The sequence below is a fragment of the Lithobates pipiens genome, unplaced genomic scaffold (genome assembly GCF_037356315.1).
Source record: "Lithobates pipiens isolate NorthernLeopardFrog02 unplaced genomic scaffold, aLitPip1_a1.2 Scaffold_22, whole genome shotgun sequence".
Taxonomy (NCBI): domain Eukaryota; kingdom Metazoa; phylum Chordata; class Amphibia; order Anura; family Ranidae; genus Lithobates; species Lithobates pipiens.
In genome coordinates, this window is record NW_027507784.1 from 323735628 (window position 1) to 323755830 (window position 20203).

General features: G+C 42.9%; 1 protein-coding gene and 1 long non-coding RNA gene across 4 annotated transcripts in view; one reads left to right on the top strand and one right to left on the bottom strand.

Moving 5' to 3' along the window:
- LOC143924970 (septin-9-like) overlaps positions 1–20203 on the top strand; it is a 210797-nt gene that overhangs the window by 160984 nt on the left and 29610 nt on the right. The window contains exons 1-2 of one of the 3 annotated variants that reach the window (XM_077449529.1): positions 1927–1953; positions 18928–19134. In XM_077449529.1, coding sequence (XP_077305655.1) covers positions 18969–19134 — 166 coding nt within the window. In that variant the 5' untranslated portion in view covers positions 1927–1953; positions 18928–18968. Of the gene's footprint in view, positions 1–1926; positions 1954–9363; positions 9580–18927; positions 19135–20203 lie in introns of those variants that run through there. The other 2 variants (XM_077449528.1, XM_077449527.1) reach the window with 2 other exon arrangements.
- Positions 1–20203, bottom strand: part of LOC143924972 (uncharacterized) — a 147140-nt gene that overhangs the window by 112917 nt on the left and 14020 nt on the right. The gene's annotated exons all lie outside the window — the stretch shown is intronic.

The following is a 20203-nucleotide window of genomic DNA, read 5'->3' on the forward strand; positions in this document are numbered from 1 at the left end:
GAGGGGTAAAAAATCTATTATTCTCAATGGAGATGGTTCACATCTCCACTCCATGTCGCCTGAAGCCAAACGCCTGAAGCTCAAACAAGTTCTGGACCCTTTTTTGTCGCTCGAATCGGGCAGATTTGGGTGTTTTTCTTCTTTTTACATTGGTGACCTTTTGCCCTGCACAAAATCGCGGCTAAAACGTGGTAAAAAATGCAGCAAAATCAAAAACACTGTAAAATCGCGAGATTTTCTGCCTGAAAACGCTATGCTCAGGTGTGAATGGGGTCTTAGTCATAGACCTCTGCAGTCCCATCTTCAGCCTCTCTGTACTGGTGACTATGATCATGGAACGGGAAAACCATGGCAAGTCCTCCAGAGGGGACACCTCGACTGGTGACAACCATCTATAGCTGGCCAGACACTAGTGGGTTTTCCAACAAATGTTCGTACCAAAATTCTCAGGACATTTGATGGCTTGACCTACTGTATGGCATTCAGAAGTACTACAATTTTTCATTTGCTTTTAACATTCAATTTCGGAACAAATTTACTTACCTGAACAAAAAAAACTAAAAATTAAAAAATTCCATCCCGCTCCTTTGTAGTTTTTCTCACTGCGGTAAAAAATTGAACACAATATTGTGAAGGGGGTGAATAAGGTTCAGGAAGGCAGTTTTTTTGATATGAAACCAAAATCAAGAACACGGGGTCATGACCTCAAACTAACTGGAGGAAAGTTCAAAGCTAATTATAGAAAGTATTATTTTCCTGAAAGGGTAGATGCTTGGAATAAACTACCAGCAGAGGTAGTGAGACAGTCAACAGTAAATGGCTTCAAACATGCTTGGGACAAATCTAGATCTATAGTAAGTCAACAAAGGTAATGGGAAAAAACAAAAAACAATAATAAAAAACAAAAAAAAAATAATAAAAAAAAAAAAAATGGGAAGACTCGATGGACTACTCTGTCTTTTTCTGCCATCACTATTCTATGTCTCTATGTCTAAGTTTCTATGTCTCCAAGACAGCACATGGGGAAGAATATTCCTCCAAGGGGACACCGAAATAAATAAGTAAATTAAAAATAAATATATATATATATATATATATATATATATATATATATATATATATATATATATATATATATACACATTTTTATTTTTTTATTATTACTTTAAATGTATATATATTTTTAGATAGAAAATATAATATATAGATATATAGATGTATCTATATATTGTATTTTCTATCCAAAAATATATATACATTTAAAGAAATAAAAAAAAAAATATATATATATATATATATATATATATATATATATATATATATATATATATATATATATATATATATATATATATATATATATATATATATATATATATATTATTTTCTTAATTATTTTTTATTACTTTAAGTGTATATATACTTTTAGATAGAAAATATAATATATAGATATATAGATGTATCTATAAAAAAAAAATAAAATATATATATATATATATATATATATATATATATATATATATATATATACATATATAAAATAAATACTATATGTACAGTTTATATGTATAAAATATTTATATGTTTTCTCTATATAAAAAAAACTACAATTATATTTAATAATAATTATATTTATTTTATTTTATTATATAAATAATATGTATTAATTAATCTATATAATAATTATATGTAATTAAATGTATATATCTTTTCTTATGTCTTTTTTTATTTTTATTTCTTGGAGTTCCCTTGGAGGAATATTCTCCCCCATTTGCTGTCTTGAAGAAGACAAAAATATAGATATTCCTGGCTGAACTATAGCTATGAAAGTTCTCTATCTTATTACTTATTATTACCATCATGTGACTTGTAAGAAGAAAAAAAAAGCACAAAGTTCATAAACTTTACGGCTCCTGTGATCTGACGCATGGTCTGCTGCCAAAGGACTGGTGGGTAAGTGTCCCCGTGGGTGGTTAGCAGATAAGTACGCTTAGGGTCCTATTTATAAAGCAGTGAATGTGACTTTCACCAAGCATTCCCTGGTGAAGAACCAATCACTGGAGCTGGAAGATTGCCCATGTGTGATGAATACCGGTTTTATAAATGGGCCCCGTAGTCTTCTTGCAGACTCTTCCACCTTCCTCTCCTGTATCTCAGTGTTGTACTTCCAAATATCTTTTCATCTCCATATTCCTGAGCAGTCAGCAGTGGAAAATCAGCCATATCGTCCTTCTTGTTCATTTCTGGCGATGTGACAGAGGAGCTGCATGGAGTTAGGAGCTCTGTGTTGTGGAGGTTGCAAATAATTCTTTGGCGTGGCTCTATCCACCATCAGTGTGACAGACGGGAGGCATTGTGATTGAACTGCAGCACGTGGAAAGTCTCTCTCCCGGGACTACACTCCGATTGGAATGGAGGAATCCTGGACTCTTAGAGTCCTTATTGGGCGGAGTTGCAGGGAGTGGTAAACTGGCCCGATGTGTGCGTTCTTAGAGAGAGTGTGAGCTCTGCGGGTCAGTGTTTGTGACATTTCTCATAAGCGGTGACCTCATTTCTAAATGAATCAAATATAAATCCTATGTCTTCTAAACCCCGCCGTCACATCCGGATTGCTATTGGATAGAGGACGCCTCTCCTCCGAAATCCTACCTACCTAAGATAAACATTGGATTTATAACAGAGTGTATCCAACCCCCAAACCAGAGATGTCATATATTCCAGATCACCGGTCCTTAGATGTGGTGGCTGCATTCCTTTTCTTTTTCTTTTCACCTGGTAACACACTTCTTGTCCTAGAAGGATGACAGTCTCTGTATTTTATTAGGGTGACCAGAAGTCCCCGCTTTCCAGGGACAGACCCCACTTTTAGGAGGCTGTAGGGTCGCCACCTTTTCTTCAAGTCAAACCCGAACACTTTAGCGGCGCACAGCAATTATCTTTATAGGAGAAACTATACATGTATTTTTCAATTAAATAACATTTCTAATCTTGTCATTTATAGTAAAATAAGAGTCCCCCTTTACATCAGAGCCCACAGAGTTCACTTTTTACATCTGAATCCGCAGAGTTCCCTTTCATTGTAAGGGGGGACTCTGCAGGCTCTGATGTTAAGCAGGACTCTGCAGACTCTGATGTAAGGGGGGACTCTGCAGACTCTGATGTAAGGCATGACTCTGCAGACTCTGATGGAAGGCATGACTCTGTAGGCTCTGATGTAAGGCATGACTCTGCAGACTGATGTAAGGCAGGACTTTGCAGACTCTGATGTAAGGCATGACTCTGTAGACTCTGATGTAAGGCATGACTCTGTAGACTCTGATGTAAGGCATGACTCTGCAGACTCTGATGTAAGGCATGACTCTGTAGGCTCTGATGTAAGGCATGACTCTGTAGGCTCTGATGTAAGGCATGACTCTGTAGGCTCTGATGTAAGGCATGACTCTACAGACTCTGATGTAAGGCATGACTCTGTAGACTCTGATGTAAGGCAGGACTCTGCAGACTCTGAGGTAAGGCAGGACTTTGCAGACTCTGAGGTAAGGCAGGACTCTGCGGACTCTGATGTAAGGCAGGACTCTGCGGACTCTGATGTAAGGCATGACTCTGTAGACCCTGATGTAAGGCATGACTCTGTAGACTCCAATGTAAGGCAGGACTCTGCAGGCTCTGATGTAAGGCATGACTCTGTAGGCTCTGATGTAAGGTGTGACTCTGCAGACTCTGATGTAAGACATGACTCTGCAGACTCTGATGTAAGGGAGAACTCTGGGGGCTCTGACATAAGGGATGCTCTGTGAATCCTGATTTAAGGGGGAACACTGAGAACTCTGATTACTCTGATGTAAAGAGGAACACTGTGTCCATAGCCAATGCGCATGGGGTGTGCCAGGTGTTCCTGAGCACACCCTAATCACTACATGTGGTGCAGATTCCCCCTACTGCCTGGGTTACCCCCCTTCCCCGTGTTGCCCCCACCTGCCCCATAGTGCTGCTGACTTTCCTCCTCTCCTCCCACATCCCACAGGGAATGTTTCAGAATGGCGATCAGGGGGAAGGTGGTAATAAATGTGTCATTTACTGGCCCTTCCCCCTTCTAAATGAACACAGTGAACATACTCACTCGCTGTGTCCATTCATGACTGAAGCATAGTAAACTGTGTTTACTATGCTTCAGTCTGCGAATGAACAGAAATCCGTTCAGCACACAGCACTTCCCATTCATTCACTGCCTAGTGCGGCCGAGGCTGCAGAGAAAAGCATGTGTGTTTGAGGTTTTGGGTGCACACCCTAATGCAATGGGCTGGGCAAACCTATGACTGGGGCCTCTGGTGTAAAGGGGAACTCTGATATAAGGGGTGCTCTGAGAACCCTGATTTACCTAAGTGTACTCACTCAGAGGCAGGAGATAGAAGGGGGAGACTTCAGTCACAGACAGGGATGGATGGTGAGCTCACTCACCCCTTGGCAGTCAGCACCTCTCATCCGGATGTATCTGAAGCTGCTGGACTTCAAATTTCTGCCCCCCACCTTCCTTTCCTGAGGCACAGCGCCGGGGATTGGAGTGTGGGGAGACACAGAGGGGTAGGGGTGGGAGGACGAGGAGCAGATCAGCCCTCTCTCCTCTCCCATCTGTCTGAGGGGATTATTAGTGTTGGCTTTGGGCTGTGTGAAAGAGAGAGTAACAGACACTCTCAGCTTAGACAACGTGAGCCAGCAACCCTGCTGGGAAGCCATAGTCCGGTCTCAATGATATGTCCGGGTGTCAGGCAGTTCGAAACCCGGACACATAATTCCAAACCCAAACTGTCCGGGGGAATCCTGGACAGGTGGCAACCCCAGGAGGCTGTGCCCGGTTACAAAGTGTTCCTGGAAGGCAACCCCAGGACCCAGGAAGCCTGAGAAGGAGGGAGGAAGCTCTAATCATACTCGCATACAGTCAGACTGATTTCAATTCTTAACCCGTAAGGCCTGGCGGGTTACCCTTATAGGCATTAATATGGTTTAACCAATTCAATACCGGGCACTTAAACCCCTTCCTGCCCAGACCAATTTTGAGCTTTCAGCACTGTCGCACTTTGAATGACAATTGCGCGGTCGTGCTACACTGTACCCAAATGAAATTTTTATCATTTTTTTCCCACAAATAGAGCTTTCTTTTGGTGGTATTTGATCACCTCTACGGTTTTTATTTTTTGCACTACAAATAAAAAAATACCGAAAATTTTGAAAAAAAAATGTTTTTTTTGTTTCAGTTTCAAAACTTTGTAAATAAGTACGTTTTCTCCTTCACTGATGGGCACTGATGGGGCTACACTGATGGGCACTGATAAGGCGGCACTGATGGGCACCAATGATGTGGCACCAATGAAGTGGCACTGATGAGGTGGCATTGATGGACACTGATATGTGGCACTGATAGGCGGCACGGATGGGCGACACGGATGGACACTGTTAGGTGGCACAAATTGGCACTGATAGCTGGCACGGATTGGCATGGATTGGCGGCACAGATGGGCATGGATAGGCGGCACAGATGGGCATGGATAGGCAGCACAGATGGGCATGGATAGGCGGCACAGATGGGCATGGGTGGGCACTGATAGGCGGCACAGGTGGGCACTCATAGGCGGCACAGGTGGGCACTCATAGGCGGCACAGGTGGGCACTCATAGGCGGCATTGGTGTTATTCTGTACTAATGGATGCCAATCAGTGCCAAACAATAATGCATGCCAATCAGTGATGCCCATTGTGGGCACTGATTGGCATCCATTATGGGCACTGATTGGCATCCATTGTGCTGACTGGCATCCCTGGTGGTCTAGGGAGGATTACCTTTTCCCTGGTGGTCTGGTGGCGTCCCTGGTGGTCCAGTGTGGGCATCCTCGGGGGGGGCTGTGCTGATAATCGATCAGCACAGGCCCCCCCTGTCAGAGGAGCAGCCGATCGGCTCTCCTCTACTCGCGTCTGACAGACGCGAGTGAGGAAAAGCCGATCACCGGCTCTTCCTATTTACACTGTGATCAGCCGTGATTGGACACGGCTGATCACGTGGTAAAGAGTCTCCGTCGGAGACTCTTTACCGAGATCATAGTTGCAGGGTGTCAGATTGACACCCCGCAACAACGATCGCCGCGATGCGCGCCCCGGGGGCGCGCAGCGGCTCATAATCCTGATCACGTCATATGACGTCCGATCAGGATTATGAAACCACTTTGCCACCGTCAATTGCCTATAGGGCGGGCGGCAAGTGGTTAATATTGTTTACCGCCTAACTGTAAATGTACAAGATCACTTTTATAGGTGGCGGGCGAGGTGCCCCGCCCCTCCCCCCTCCTCCCGCCGCTTCCCGATGGTTTCTGAGCTTACCGGAGCTGTCGGTAACCCCACAACCAATGCGGTGCGGCCAATGGCTGGGCCGGAAGTCAAGTGAGGGCAAGATAGCCCCCCACTCGGCTCTATGTCCTTGGAGGACCAGAGCGTCGTCTGACATCACTTCCTGTTCTTGGGCAGACAGACAGGATTTTTTATTTTTTTTTAAAGGCAAAAATTACATTTTATTTTATTTTTTATTTTTTTTGCTTATAAAAGGTAAATTAGAGATCTGAGGTCTCTTTGACCCCCAGATCTCTCAATAGAGAGGACAAGGGATGTTTACATTATTTGTAATAGAAATAAAAGTGATAAAAAAATTAATAAAAAATTAAAGGGACAGTGTAAAAATAAAAAGTACAATAATTAAAAATAAATTAAAGCGCAGAAGCAGACGCATACGTAAGTCGCGCCCGCATATGTGAAGCGTGTTCAAACCACACATGTTTGGTATCGCCGCAAACGTTAGTGCAAGAGCAATAATTCTGGAACAAGACCTTCTTTGTAACTTTAAAATGGTAACCTGTAAAAAAATAAATAAAATGTAATCGTCGCCTATGGAGATTTTTAGGCATCGCCATTCCATGAGTGTGCACAATTTTAAAGCTTGACATGTTGGGTATCTATTTACTCAGCATAACATCATCTTTCACATTATACAACAAAAAAATGTGCTAACTTTATTTTTATTTTTTTTTTCTTACTAAAGTGCATATTTTTGAAAAAAAATTGCGTTTGAAAGACCGCTGAGCAAATACAGCAGTGTGACATAAAATATTGCAACAACCGCCATTTTATTCTCTAGGGTCCCTGCTGAAAAAAAAACTATATAATTACATAATTATATATAATGTTTGGGGGTTCTGAGTGATTTTCTAGCAAAAAATACAATCCCTTTTAAAGTGACACTAAACTCTGCTTTAAAAGAAAATTCTCTTCCAGTTTGTATTCTTAACTCACAAAAGATGCTTCTATTGTTCTAAATCTCGAAATTGACTTCCTCTCAACCAGGACTTTCTAGCTGTAGAGGGACTACAATTCCCATCATTCCTCTGCCTTTAAGAGTCACGCCTGTGGTCTTCAGAGTCTTGCAATGTCATGTCCCATGGGACTTGCAGTTCATCAACACCTGGATGGCCAACTTCCTGTTAGAGGGTGGCCCATCAATACCACACTTCCTGTCCTAGGGTGACAACCAGGGGCATTGCTAGGTCTACAAAAGATCTGGGGCTAGAGCCCATAGCAGTGTAGTAAAGAAAGTCATATGCTTGGGTGGGCATACACATGTATACACAGTAATATACGTGTGTGTGTGTATATATCCCCCCAATTACATTAGGGTTCCCAGAGAGCTCCCCCCTTACATCAGAGTCCCCAGAGAGCCCCGCTTGCATCAGGGTCCCCAGAGAGCCCCCCACTTACATCAAGGTTCCCAGAGAGCCCCCCTTACATCAGGGTCCCCAGAGAGCCTCCCCCTTAAATCAGTCTCCCAGAGAGCCTCACCCTTGCATCAGGGTCCCCAGAGTGCCCCCCATTTACATCAGGGTCCTCAGAGAGCCTCCCCTCCTCTTGGGGACCCCTACAGAGACTCGGGGCTATAGCCCCAAAAGCCACCCCCTAGCGACACCACTGGTGACAACACTCACTGAACCATGTTCACCAACAGCTGGATACCCAACTTCCTGTTAGAGGGTGGCCCATCAATACCGCACTTCCTGTCCTAGGGTGACAACACTCACAGTACCATGTTTAGGGAGGAGCAGAGCTGTCACCCTTTTTTTGCTGACCCAACTTCCTGTTAGAGGGTGGCCCACTAATACCACACTTCCCTAGGGTGACAACACTCACTGAACCATGTTTTGGGAGGAGCAGAGTTGTCGCCTTTTTTTTTATGCTGTCCCAAATTCCTGTTGAGGGTGGCCCACCAATAACACACTTCCTGTCCTAGGGTGACAACACTCACGTTACCATGTTTAGTTTTTTCACCCTAAGACAGGAAGTATTTATGGAGTACAGAACACCTCCACCTCTGATCATCTCCATATCCTAGAGAGGAGTTCTGTAGTCCACAGGGATAGCTGGGAACAATGTAACGGGTAACAGTCAACACAGGCAGAGAGCACAGGAACATATCAGCTCACTGTATTTCTGGCAGGATCAAGAGGTTGTTTTTTTTTGGACTTATTGACTACATATAATAAAACGCTTTATTGGAACAAATAATAGACGCTCGTTGCTGGAGTTTACACTTTTATTTGAAGAGGCCAGAGCGTCGTCTCCTTATATTACAGTAAAATAATAACATTTTGACTCAATCATATAAATCCTGTCTGACACAGATCAGCCCCTGCTACAGCCTCGCCCCTGGTGACTTGCTACAAAGTTACAATGTTGTAGTCTGATCACTGCGTGGGAGGAGACTGAGGAAATGCTTCATCCTGCCTGCAGCAGACTGATGACATCATCTCAGTCTAGGCAAAGTTACCAGACTGGAGTTTTTTTTTAATGACGGACGTGGCGCTTTTATGGAAAAATACGCCATTGCTTAACATTGTAACATTAAAGAATAAATTGATGCAAAGTTCTACTTTTTTCGGTAAACTTTCGCGGTTTGTGCGTTCAGTTCCGTTAAAGATTTTTATTTTATTTTTTGTTATTTTAATTTAAAGGCCACCTCTACCACTCGATCATTTCCGATCAAATATCTTCCACTTGAAGGAAGTCCTTGCGTACCGATCAGGGATTGAACGGAAGGGCCCTCGATTTCCTCTTAGACCCTCTCGCCACCACCTGGCCGCCCAGCCCATTATCTATGATTGTAATTAATATAATTACCAAGCATTTTCTTGGCGAGTTCCTTGGAAAGTTGCTTTTCGGAGGGGGGAGGACCCTTTTCTTCTGTCTTTTAGAATCCCCATTGGCTCCTAAAGGGTTATTATTTCCAATTCAGGTCACGTGTGCCTATAACGTAGGGACTGTCTTTGTTGTCTCCTCCCGGTGGGGGGGCTTCAATAGAGCGGGGATGAGAGAGAGAGAGAGAGAGAGACCACTTTGAATGCCACAAGGTGCACGTACCCCTCCACCCTTGCTTAGGAATCGCCTGATTTTTCTGGAGCTGGCACACCGGAGACGCGGGGGTCCAGGGGGGGCTGGATGCCGTTGTTGAGGAGGACGGCCGTTCCCCCCTATCTGTCGGTGTGATTAGCAGGTACGTACGCGGGGAGTGAGGGAAGCACGTTGGCATGGACGCCTGAGATAAAGATGAATCGCGTTTTTTACCACCCCGCTGAGGGGGGCGTAAGACGTTTTCAGTTTATCGGGGGGGGGGGGTACGAACGCCGTCTCCGATTAACCGAGAATATTCCAAAGGGTCGCTCCACTCAAGGCTGATATTTACTGGTAGATGTTCATGTTGAGGGCCACTCGCAGGGTCCTCAAAAGTCTTTTGGAGGCTGGCAGCCAAACTGGTCCTGTGGTGGACCTGGGAACACGGAAATTGCCATATTGGAGTCCAAGAGAAGTTGGTGGGCCAACCATCCACCATCTGGAAATTCGGACTCCACCAAAGGAGTGGACTGAGCCTTCCAAGACTTTTGTGGCTGCCTTTGTGCTTTGGGTTACCAACAAGGGTCTACTTACAGCAAGTAGAAGGTTCTATTGGAGGGTCTTACCGGGTAGTCGGCGCCAGTTGGTCAGGATATGCCACAACCATTTATAAACTGTTTTGGAAGTTTCTCGTACTGGCTGGCGTTTTAACACAATCTCCGGGGACGCGGTGCGCCTAAGTAAGCGCGGTACCGGGCATTAACATAGCTGTGAACCCCACCTGGATGACACTTGGGACTCATTCAGATGTGCGGTCAGTTCTCAGGAAGAGCAGGCGGTTAAGACGTGGTTTTATCAGACATGCAGCCACTCAGGGCTGTACAAATGTCGCCGGTGGGATGTTGCGCACCCGCAACATCTGTTGCATTCGGTGGGCATTACCAGCACCGAACGTGACACACGAACCCCGTCACTGCCAGAGCCATCTTTGCGTGTTTTTGTGCATGCGTGTTTTAAAGAAATCGCTTTAGGCCTGAAGATTACGTAAACCCCCCCCAACAAACATTATATATTTTCTGAAAGCAGAATAAAATAGTGGTAGTTTTGTTTTTTTATGTCTCACGATATTAGCGCAACAGTTTATGAAATTGAACGTTTTTGGTAAAAAAAAAAATGCACTAAAGTTAATTGTAAGGCACACAGACACAATATAATACCCAATTTTTTTGTGGAATATAAAAGATGAGATGGCACGAGAAAATAGATACCCAACATAGTAAGGTTTAATGCGCCGTGTAACAGTGACCAACTTATGGTACCTTATATTTTTTTATAGGCAACGCTTTAAAAGCCCTTCCAGGTCATCAGTTTAGAGTTAACCGTGAATAATGGTCCTAGAATTATCGCTCTCATTCTGGTGTGTACAGTGATGTAACATGACAATTGATATTTTCGTACATAGGTGCCCCCCGACACATATATTTACATTCATACGTCTGTGTATGTGGGGTGGGGGGGGGCTCAACTTTTTTGGGGGGGGGGGGGGTTGAGTGCTTGAGTGTTATTTAATTTTTTTTATTTTAACTTTATTTTTCATCATATTATGTGTTTTTTTTATTTTTTTAGTTGACAGATTCTCTTTAATGGGACATCAGGAGTCTTTTAAACCCCTGATGTCTCACCTGCCCTCCAATGGCCCGACACGTATATTGTTATTTTTTTTTTCTTACGCTTTTTTTATTTTATTGATGTCTCACCTGCCCTCCAGTACAGCTAATGCAATGCATTCAGCAGTGGCAGCAAAGGGGTGAAAGCTAATGATGCCATGCCGCGACCACCAGGTACGGGCGGGGATTTGGCCTTTTTATGGTTAAAACAGGCAGTGAGGAGGCGACATATCACCTCTCAGTCACCTGTCAACCCCCCACCCCTCTGAAAAGTGATTTACGGGTTGCCACATGTGACGAGCCCTAGTTTGCTAATACACTGTGGGATCTGCTTATAAATTTTCACACAACTTTCACACCAGATTCACACATTTTATAAATGGATTCCATTCGAAAAATGTGTTAAAAGGCTATAAATAGATACTGTGTATCATTTATTTTTATTTTTTCATAAAATATGTTTTTTTTTTTTTTTTTTCATCCTTTGTTGTATCTTGGTGCCTTTTTCAACCATTTCCTTTAAGCAGATGGAAAACAACTTTTGAAATGACATTAAACAACGTTACAGCTTATCAACATGATTCTGCCCGCGATTCCAAAGTGTGTCAAAATCGGGGGACACATTTGTGATGCCATCACTTCTTAATGCCACCCCAATCGCGGTGCAATTTTGCCACGATAAATCACGCTGTAATTGCGGCAAAATCACAACGCGCAAAGCTTGTCGTCCAAAAAGGAGCAGGAGCTTCTTTCTGTGTGTTGTGATCGAAATTGCACCGCGATCGAGGAGCCATTAAGAAGTAATGACATCGGAAATGTGCCCCCCCCCCCCCCCATTTTGCTGCGATTTGGAATCGCGGGCAGAATCGTGGCGATTCCGCCCTCAATTCAAATCGCCTAGGCGTTTTTGGGTTGCCTGCACCTGTGAAAAATGACAGTGCATTTTTACTGCGATTTTTTAACCCCGCGATTTTGCCTCAATTTTGATTCATTTCAATCTGCGTTTTTGGTTCAGGTTTCAAAGCCGCACCAAAGATGCAGCATGCAGGACTTTTCCAAACGCACCGCACCCACAGCGCAGCGGTGGGAGTCCCATAGGATTTAAAGGGAAACCTTTTTTATTTTTATTTTTTTGCATTTTTCTTGCAAGGTAAAAACGCAGGACAAATGTATCGGTGTAAAATAGGGCCTTGGTGATTGGATTGACATCTACTATAAGGACCACAGACGTAGTTGCCAGGTAGCCCTTTAATCTCCCAACCACACAAATGATGACAAGGATATGCAGAGGGCAGTTATCTATAGCTGCCAATCAGAATTTAGCTTATTGGAGTTAGCTAACACATAGGGATCAGTTTATAAAACATTTGTTGTACGAATGTCAGAAGCATTCATGTGAGTTTTCCTGTATTTTCTCTAAGAGATTAAAGCGGAGGTCCGCCCACCGCTGCAAAAATGAAAAGCCAGCAGCTGCACATACTGAAGCTGCGGACTTTTAATAATCGGACACTTACCTGTCCTGGAGTCCAGCTCCATTAGCTGTCGGGTGCTGCCGCCACCATTGCAAGTAAGTGAACCTGGCAGTGAAACCTTTTATGGCTGCACAGGGGGAACCCTACTGCGCATGCGCGAGGCTCCGCTCCTCTCTCCTACTGGCCCAGCGGCTGGGGAAGGAGGAGGGAGACCGGGCGGTGACGTCAATACCCGTGGCTGAGGCATTGCGGAAGTGGGATCAGGATACCTGTGAAAAACAGGTATCCTGCCCCCCCCCCCGAAAGGTGCTGAAAGTGGAGTTGCCCCCCAAAAAATAAAACTACTTAAAATTCTTAAAAAAAATCCCAAAAAAATAATTGGCAAAAAAAAAATTTTTTACTCACCTCTAAATACCGGTTGCTAGGGGGTCCCTCGTAGTCTGCCTTCTTCATTGCCCGGGCTGGTGACATCACTTCCCCTCGCGCCGCACATTCACCTGGGACCTGTCACGTGTCCCAGGTGACTGTACGGCGTATCACGGCGCCCTGCGCCGCTCGCGCATGCGCAGTGGGTGCCCGGCTGTGAAGCCACAGCCGGGTGCCCACAGTATGCATGACGGCGCCGCGAGCGGAGCGGGGAGCGAGGGGGGGGCTTCGTTCCCCCGCATCGCTGGAACCCGGGACAGGTAAGTGTCCGATTATTAAAAGCCAGCAGCTGCAGTATTTGTAGCTGCTGACTTTTAATTTTTTTTTTTTAGGGGGTACCCCACTTTATTGTGGCACCGGGGGGGGGGGGTACAACTTTTGGGTGCAATTCCGCTTTAAGGTCTGTACTGTCAACTCCATCTAGTGACCAAAATGCAGTATAGCTTTGTCATTGATGTATTTAATAAAAAAAATACTACATTTTGGCCATTAGAGGGAGCTGACGATACAATCCTTCATCTCAGAAAAATTACAGGACCTTTTACTTAAAGTGCAACTTCAGTCATTTTTTCATTTTTTTCCATCTAGTAAATCTTCTACCCTTGTTGATTTAACTTTTTTTTTTTCTGCCAGAAAATACTTTATACAGCCCACTTCCTGTTTCTTGTCTGGGAAAAAGCCTAGGCTTATGACATCATGCACAGCTCTCTCTCTCTCTTTGCCAGGAAGGGGAGGGGAGTGAGTCTTAAGAGGGCCAATGAGAGCTGCAGAGCTGGAGGTGTGCCTCTGTGTGTCTGTGTAAATCCAGGAAGTGAACAGGCAGCAGCTTCGGCTACCCACAGTTAAAATGGCTGCAGCCAGACTCAGTGGAGGGAGATTTATGCAGCATATTTGGCAAGTACAGAATCACAGTATATATAAAAAATAAGATGCAAAGTGGTAGGAGCTTCAGAATGGCAAAGAGGTCTTTATTACAAATGATGTGAGCAGACTGCAGTTCATATTTAACTTGCATGAATGCTTTTGACATTTGTGCAACTAAATAGACCCCTAAATCTATGGTTGGTAAGGATTACTGTTAGGGCTGCACTGATACTGATACCAGTATTGGTATTGGTGCTGATATTAAGCATTTGCACGAGTACTTGTGCAATGCTCTGATACCTAAAGCCGATACCTTTGCAGTGCGATTTGAGCCCATACAAAACAAATAGGATAAAATTGCACTGCAAAAAAAAAAAAAAATTGTATGTGATTTGAACAGGAATGTGGTGAGATTCCTGCCTGAATCGCATGCAGTTTCCCACACCGCTCTTGTGTGACCCCAGGCTTGTCAAAGAGCACTGAGTTCCCACTGACGCGGTGCGGGAAACCACATGTGATTCTTTGCAGTGCGATTTGAGCCCATTTATTTAGTATGGGCTCAAATTGCAGTGCGAAGGTATCGCTAATTGGTATCAGGGGAGTACCACTGGACCACTCACCGGTACAAAACCGATATCGGTGCATCTCTAGTTTCTGTACACATCATTTTTGATCTGCATTTTATTATTGCTCTTACCTTCCTCTCCTCTTCCCCAAAAAGGAGTTTATTACAAACACATAGAGGTCTGTTTAGAAAAAAAAAAAATGATGTGCAAATGTCTCAAGACACTGTGGCATTTGCACAAAAATGATGTGCAAATACCACAGTGTCATAAATAGTCCCCATATTTTTGCCTCATATGTTTATTTCATATGACCATAGGCTCCATCTAGTGGCCATATTGCAGTATTTTCCTGATTGAAGTATTTCAGGAAAATATTGCATTATGGCCACTAGATGGAGCTGACCATCCTAAGATTATATTATATTATTTTAACGAGTTATATTTATTATTATTATTATATTATAATATAATATATTATATTATAATAAATATATATATATATATATATATATACTGTGTATGTACACAGTATATATAAAATATTAACATGTTAAGCTAAATGCCGGGATTATTTGTGGTGGCTGTGTGAATGCACACATTCACACAGCAATTTTTTTTTTTTTAAGTAGCCCTCATAATGTCACATAAGGTCAAGCCTTTATGTGACCTTATGCAACCTTTACTTATAAAGCAGTGAATGTGACTTTCACCCAACCTTCGCTGGTAGAGATTTTCCTTATGTTCAGAGAATATTTGGTGAAAGCCTGTGCTTGTAATAAACTTTTAAAGGCATTTTTGGTCTTTTTGGAAAACCAAGAACATCTCTGTTTTCTTCAATAATGTCTCCTGGGTCTAGGCATAGGCAGAGAAGGAGAGATATCTCAAAGTAGATTCCAATGTACTACACGGACTCTGACCCATAGGCATGCGCACAGGGTGTGCCGGATGTGCCTGGGCGCATTAGCATTATCGCTTTGCGTGGCAGCAGGAGAGCAATGTGTCGGGGCCATATATATATAATTAATATGTATGTAGGTAGACACATACATACATATAAGGGTGCACACCCTAATGCAATAGGTTGCGCACACCTATGCTCCTACCAACTGGCAGGAACTGTTTGTAGTGTTACTCCACAAATAAGAAGAATATTTAGTTAATGGATTCAGATGTTAATGGTAATTCTAAGTATCTGTGGGTGGTTTCCAGTCAGTCATATCTGACTTTTGGCAGTTCTGTGGGCTGATTAAGAAATGGTGTTGCGCTCCGACTACTTAGATCTAATTAAATTAACATGTACTCAAGTGACAACCAAAACAGAAATAAACTAAAATGTGAAACTGCATGTTTAAATAAGCTCAGACAATGTGCATAAATATTAAAGTGCAATAAACCAGGTCACATTGTGCGCTTGACAAAAAACTTGATATGAAAAATCCTCTATAGATGACAGTGAGATGATATTAAGTATATATCCAAATATATAAATGATATGAAAAAAAAAAAAAATAAAAAAAAAAAAATAAAAAAAAAACAAAAAAAAAAAAAAAAAAAAAAAAAAAAAAAACACAACTGAGTGTCGTTATAAAAGTGCAAAACAGATCAAAGAATACACAAAATACTAATAATCCATGTGTAGTGTATCACGTGTCTGAACAAAATACTAATAGTCCATAAGCAGTGAAATGTGTGTTTGAGCAAAAATTCCAAAAACAAAAATAAGGTGAACTATAGTTATATGGAGAGCATATCCATTTAGTGATAAAATGCGTCCATTTGATGATCAACAAGGCAGTATCCTGCGTGCTCCAAAAGCAGGGGGTGGATTCCACCAGTGCTCCTATGCGTATAATATCCTCACACTAGGTGCAGTAATTACCTTACCTTACTGCTGTAAGGTAAACAGCATTTCCAAAGTGACGCTTGTTGTCCAATGTAGGTTCAGTAGGTGATGTAATCCTGGACTCTCATTCACCATGGGCACGTTGTAACATGCAGAGAAAGCAAGGGGAACACTCCAATAGTGAAGTACGTATTCACAATTTATTGGGTATAAAACGAAGGTAAGGTACTCACATTTAAAACAATAATAAAAGCACAACTTAAACGAACGCGTGTCACGTTCGCGCTTCCGGACGTCACTTCCGGTGTCCTTACTGGCCAATTGTGTTCCAGGAACACAATTGGCCAGTAAGGACACCGGAAGTGACGTCCGGAAGCGCGAACGTGACACGCGTTCGTTTAAGTTGTGCTTTTATTATTGTTTTAAATGTGAGTACCTTACCTTCGTTTTATACCCAATAAATTGTGAATACGTACTTCACTATTGGAGTGTTCCCCTTGCTTTCTCTGCATGTTACAACGTGCCCATGGTGAATGAGAGTCCAGGATTACATCACCTACTGAACCTACATTGGACAACAAGCGTCACTTTGGAAATGCTGTTTACCTTACAGCAGTAAGGTAAGGTAATTACTGCACCTAGTGTGAGGATATTATACGCATAGGAGCACTGGTGGAATCCACCCCCTGCTTTTGGAGCACGCAGGATACTGCCTTGTTGATCATCAAATGGACGCATTTTATCACTAAATGGATATGCTCTCCATATAACTATAGTTCACCTTATTTTTGTTTTTGGAATTTTTGCTCAAACACACATTTCACTGCTTATGGACTATTAGTATTTTGTTCAGACACGTGATACACTACACATGGATTATTAGTATTTTGTGTATTCTTTGATCTGTTTTGCACTTTTATAACGACACTCAGTTGTGTTTTTTTTTTTTTTTTTTTTTTTTTTTTTTTTTTTTTTTTTGTTTTTTTTTTTTTTTATTTTTTTTTTTTTTTTTTTTTTTTTTTTTTCATATCATTTATATATTTGGATATATACTTAATATCATCTCACTGTCATCTATAGAGGATTTTTCATATCAAGTTTTTTGTCAAGCGCACAATGTGACCTGGTTTATTGCACTTTAATATTTATGCACATTGTCTGAGCTTATTTAAACATGCAGTTTCACATTTTAGTTTATTTCTGTTTTGGTTGTCACTTGAGTACATGTTAATTTAATTAGATCTAAGTAGTCGGAGCGCAACACCATTTCTTAATCACTATCACTTAATCTGGGGAGGGTGTATACCCCTGCCGGTGTTTTGCTGCAACCCCACTAGTTTTAGGACACATTGGTAGGCGCGAGAATACTTTTACTCTCAGTTCTGTGGGCTAGTTCACTGGGCACTAGGGATGAGCTCTGAAGTAACCAGATCTTAGTGCAGTGATGGCGAACCTTGGCACCCCCAGATGTTTTAGAACTACACTGCCCATGATGTTCAACTACACTGCAGAGGGCATGAGCATCATAGGAAATGTAGTTCCAAAACATCTGGGGTGCCAAGATTTGCCATCACTGTCCTAAGTGCAAACCCGCCTGAGCGATCCCGCCAGGTAGTTGTCATCTATACTGGGCCGATCATAGGTGACCAAGACACTCCCCACCCCGCGGACATTGCATCTCCCATTTATGATTGACCAAGGAGCCAAACACGCCTAAACTCATTTCTACTGGGCACCATGCATGATACGCATGAGATCCTTTTCCATAAAATGTTCTTGCCCAATTTTTCGTAGGTCACTGGACCTTTTCTCAACCCTCCTCATTTGCAGGGGCCTGGGCCTGGTATGCAGAATGTGGGTCAATTACCAGTATGTCTTTGGAGGAAGCCAAAAACCTAGAGCAAGCCCTTACAAGCACAGGGTGAACATGCTAACTCCATGCAGATAGTGACGTGCCCAAGGTTCAATCTTTGTCACGTAGGAGTGCTGAACCTTATGGAGATGCGGTTTATGGTCCTAGAGAGGCTGCTCCCCAGCAACTGTGGGGTCTTGCTGGACCCCCAGAGGAGTTTATTGAAGTTTTGAAAGGATGGGAGGGCCACCCCAGCTTGTACATAGAGACCTTTTGAAAGATTTTTATTTTGTAACAGCCAACGCATTTTGGTGGGCTCGGAATCCCCCCTTATCTTCATCAGGGCCAAAAAAAGATATTGTAGGCACAAGGTTCAAAGCGGGGATCCTGGTGCTGCAAGGCAGTAGTGCTAATCACAAAACCACTGTACTGTCCAATTCTAAGTATGGAGCGTACCATTAATGCTGAGATAAAGGATGGACCCCTAGTGGTGGTTCCAAAATGTCTTTGATGATGGGTAGTTCTTGGAATCAGAATTTGGAAAATTAAATTTGAATTTGAATTGGTGGCTAAGTTAAGGTTTTACATTAGTTCTTAGAAATCAGCTTGCATTGGCTGAACAGACAATCAAAACCTTCCAATATCAGTTTTCGGGATTTGGTCTATAGCTTGGCTTCACGTATTGAAGAACAGTTCAGCAGTGCCGGGAACAAAGGGTTAACACTCCCTCAGCCGTTATTTCTTTTTTCACATTTCTCCTTTTTTATTGCTGATAAGTCTCAGTGCTCCTCCAGTGACAAGGGTCTTCCTCTTTCCTGCAGATTTCGATCACAGCCCCAGACCGGAGAGCGTCGGCAGCCCGATGGAAGAGGTGATCCTGGCCCCGGCAGTAGAAGACGGCATGGAGGCCAAGATATGCGATGAGCTGGGCCGGGAGCCCTTCGGCTATGTGGGGATCGACTCGGTGCTGGACCAGATGAAGCGCAAGGCCATGAAACACGGATTTGAGTTCAACATCATGGTGGTGGGTGCGTATCGATGAGCAGCATGGGCCGCAGCAGTGTTTGTTACCCCCCCCCTCCCACATACTGTCTGTTGTGTTTCGAAAAAATGAGGCATGTATTTTGTATCCATTGTGGTGAATTGACAGCCCATTTATAATGAATGACCTGCCTTAACACAAAACACATTAACACATGCCATGATGTATGTTATCGCATGTGCGCTAACACACCACATTGGAATGCTTTACTGGACCCTGCGGCTTATGTCACACAGGCTTCAGCTTGTAAAGGAGCAGTGTGAACAGCAAGCTTTGACAAAGCATTTGCAGAGCTTTCAGCAAGCTTTGTTGAAGCTTTTAAAGTCAGCTCCAGTTTGAAAAATGTTGAACACAGATCCTAATGGGAGTGCTGATTGCCACTTTAAACAAGCTGCTAGCAAGCTTTTAATAAGCTTCAAGAAGTGCGGAAGCCTGCTAGCAGCTTGTTTAAAGTGGCAATCAGTACTCACATTAGGATCTGTGTTCAACATTTACAAACTGGAGCTTTAAAAAAGCTAGCTGAAAGCTCTGAAAATGCTTTGTCATAGCTTACTGTTCACGCTGGTGTTATACAAGCTGAAGCCCGTGTGAAACAGGCGTAAAATGATCCTATTGATTTGCTCTGCATTATTCATTTGAAGCCCAGGTTTATTTGTAGCTCACACTACAGGAAAAATCTGAGACTGCAAGACTTACCTTTCAGCATTAGCTATGTGTGCTGTTATTTGGTTGTATTCTCTCCCTGTCAGAGCAGACATAGCAACTCAGGCTGCAAAACCCTATTGAGGCTGACCCATCCCCTGTCTCTTGTTTAGCTCTGATAATTGAAATTCTGTCCAGACTGCTGAAGGAGGATAAAACTGTCAGTTAATCAGCAGAGTGCTGTACTGCGTCAGCCATCAATTCATGTAGAAAGTTTGGAAATAAAACGATACGCTTAATTGGCTAGCTTAAAGCGGAGTTCCACCAAAAAGTGGAATGTTCGCTTATCCGATTCCTCCGGGTCCACATTTGGCACCTGTTCATCAGAACTTTCTGTTATAAAATATATCCAA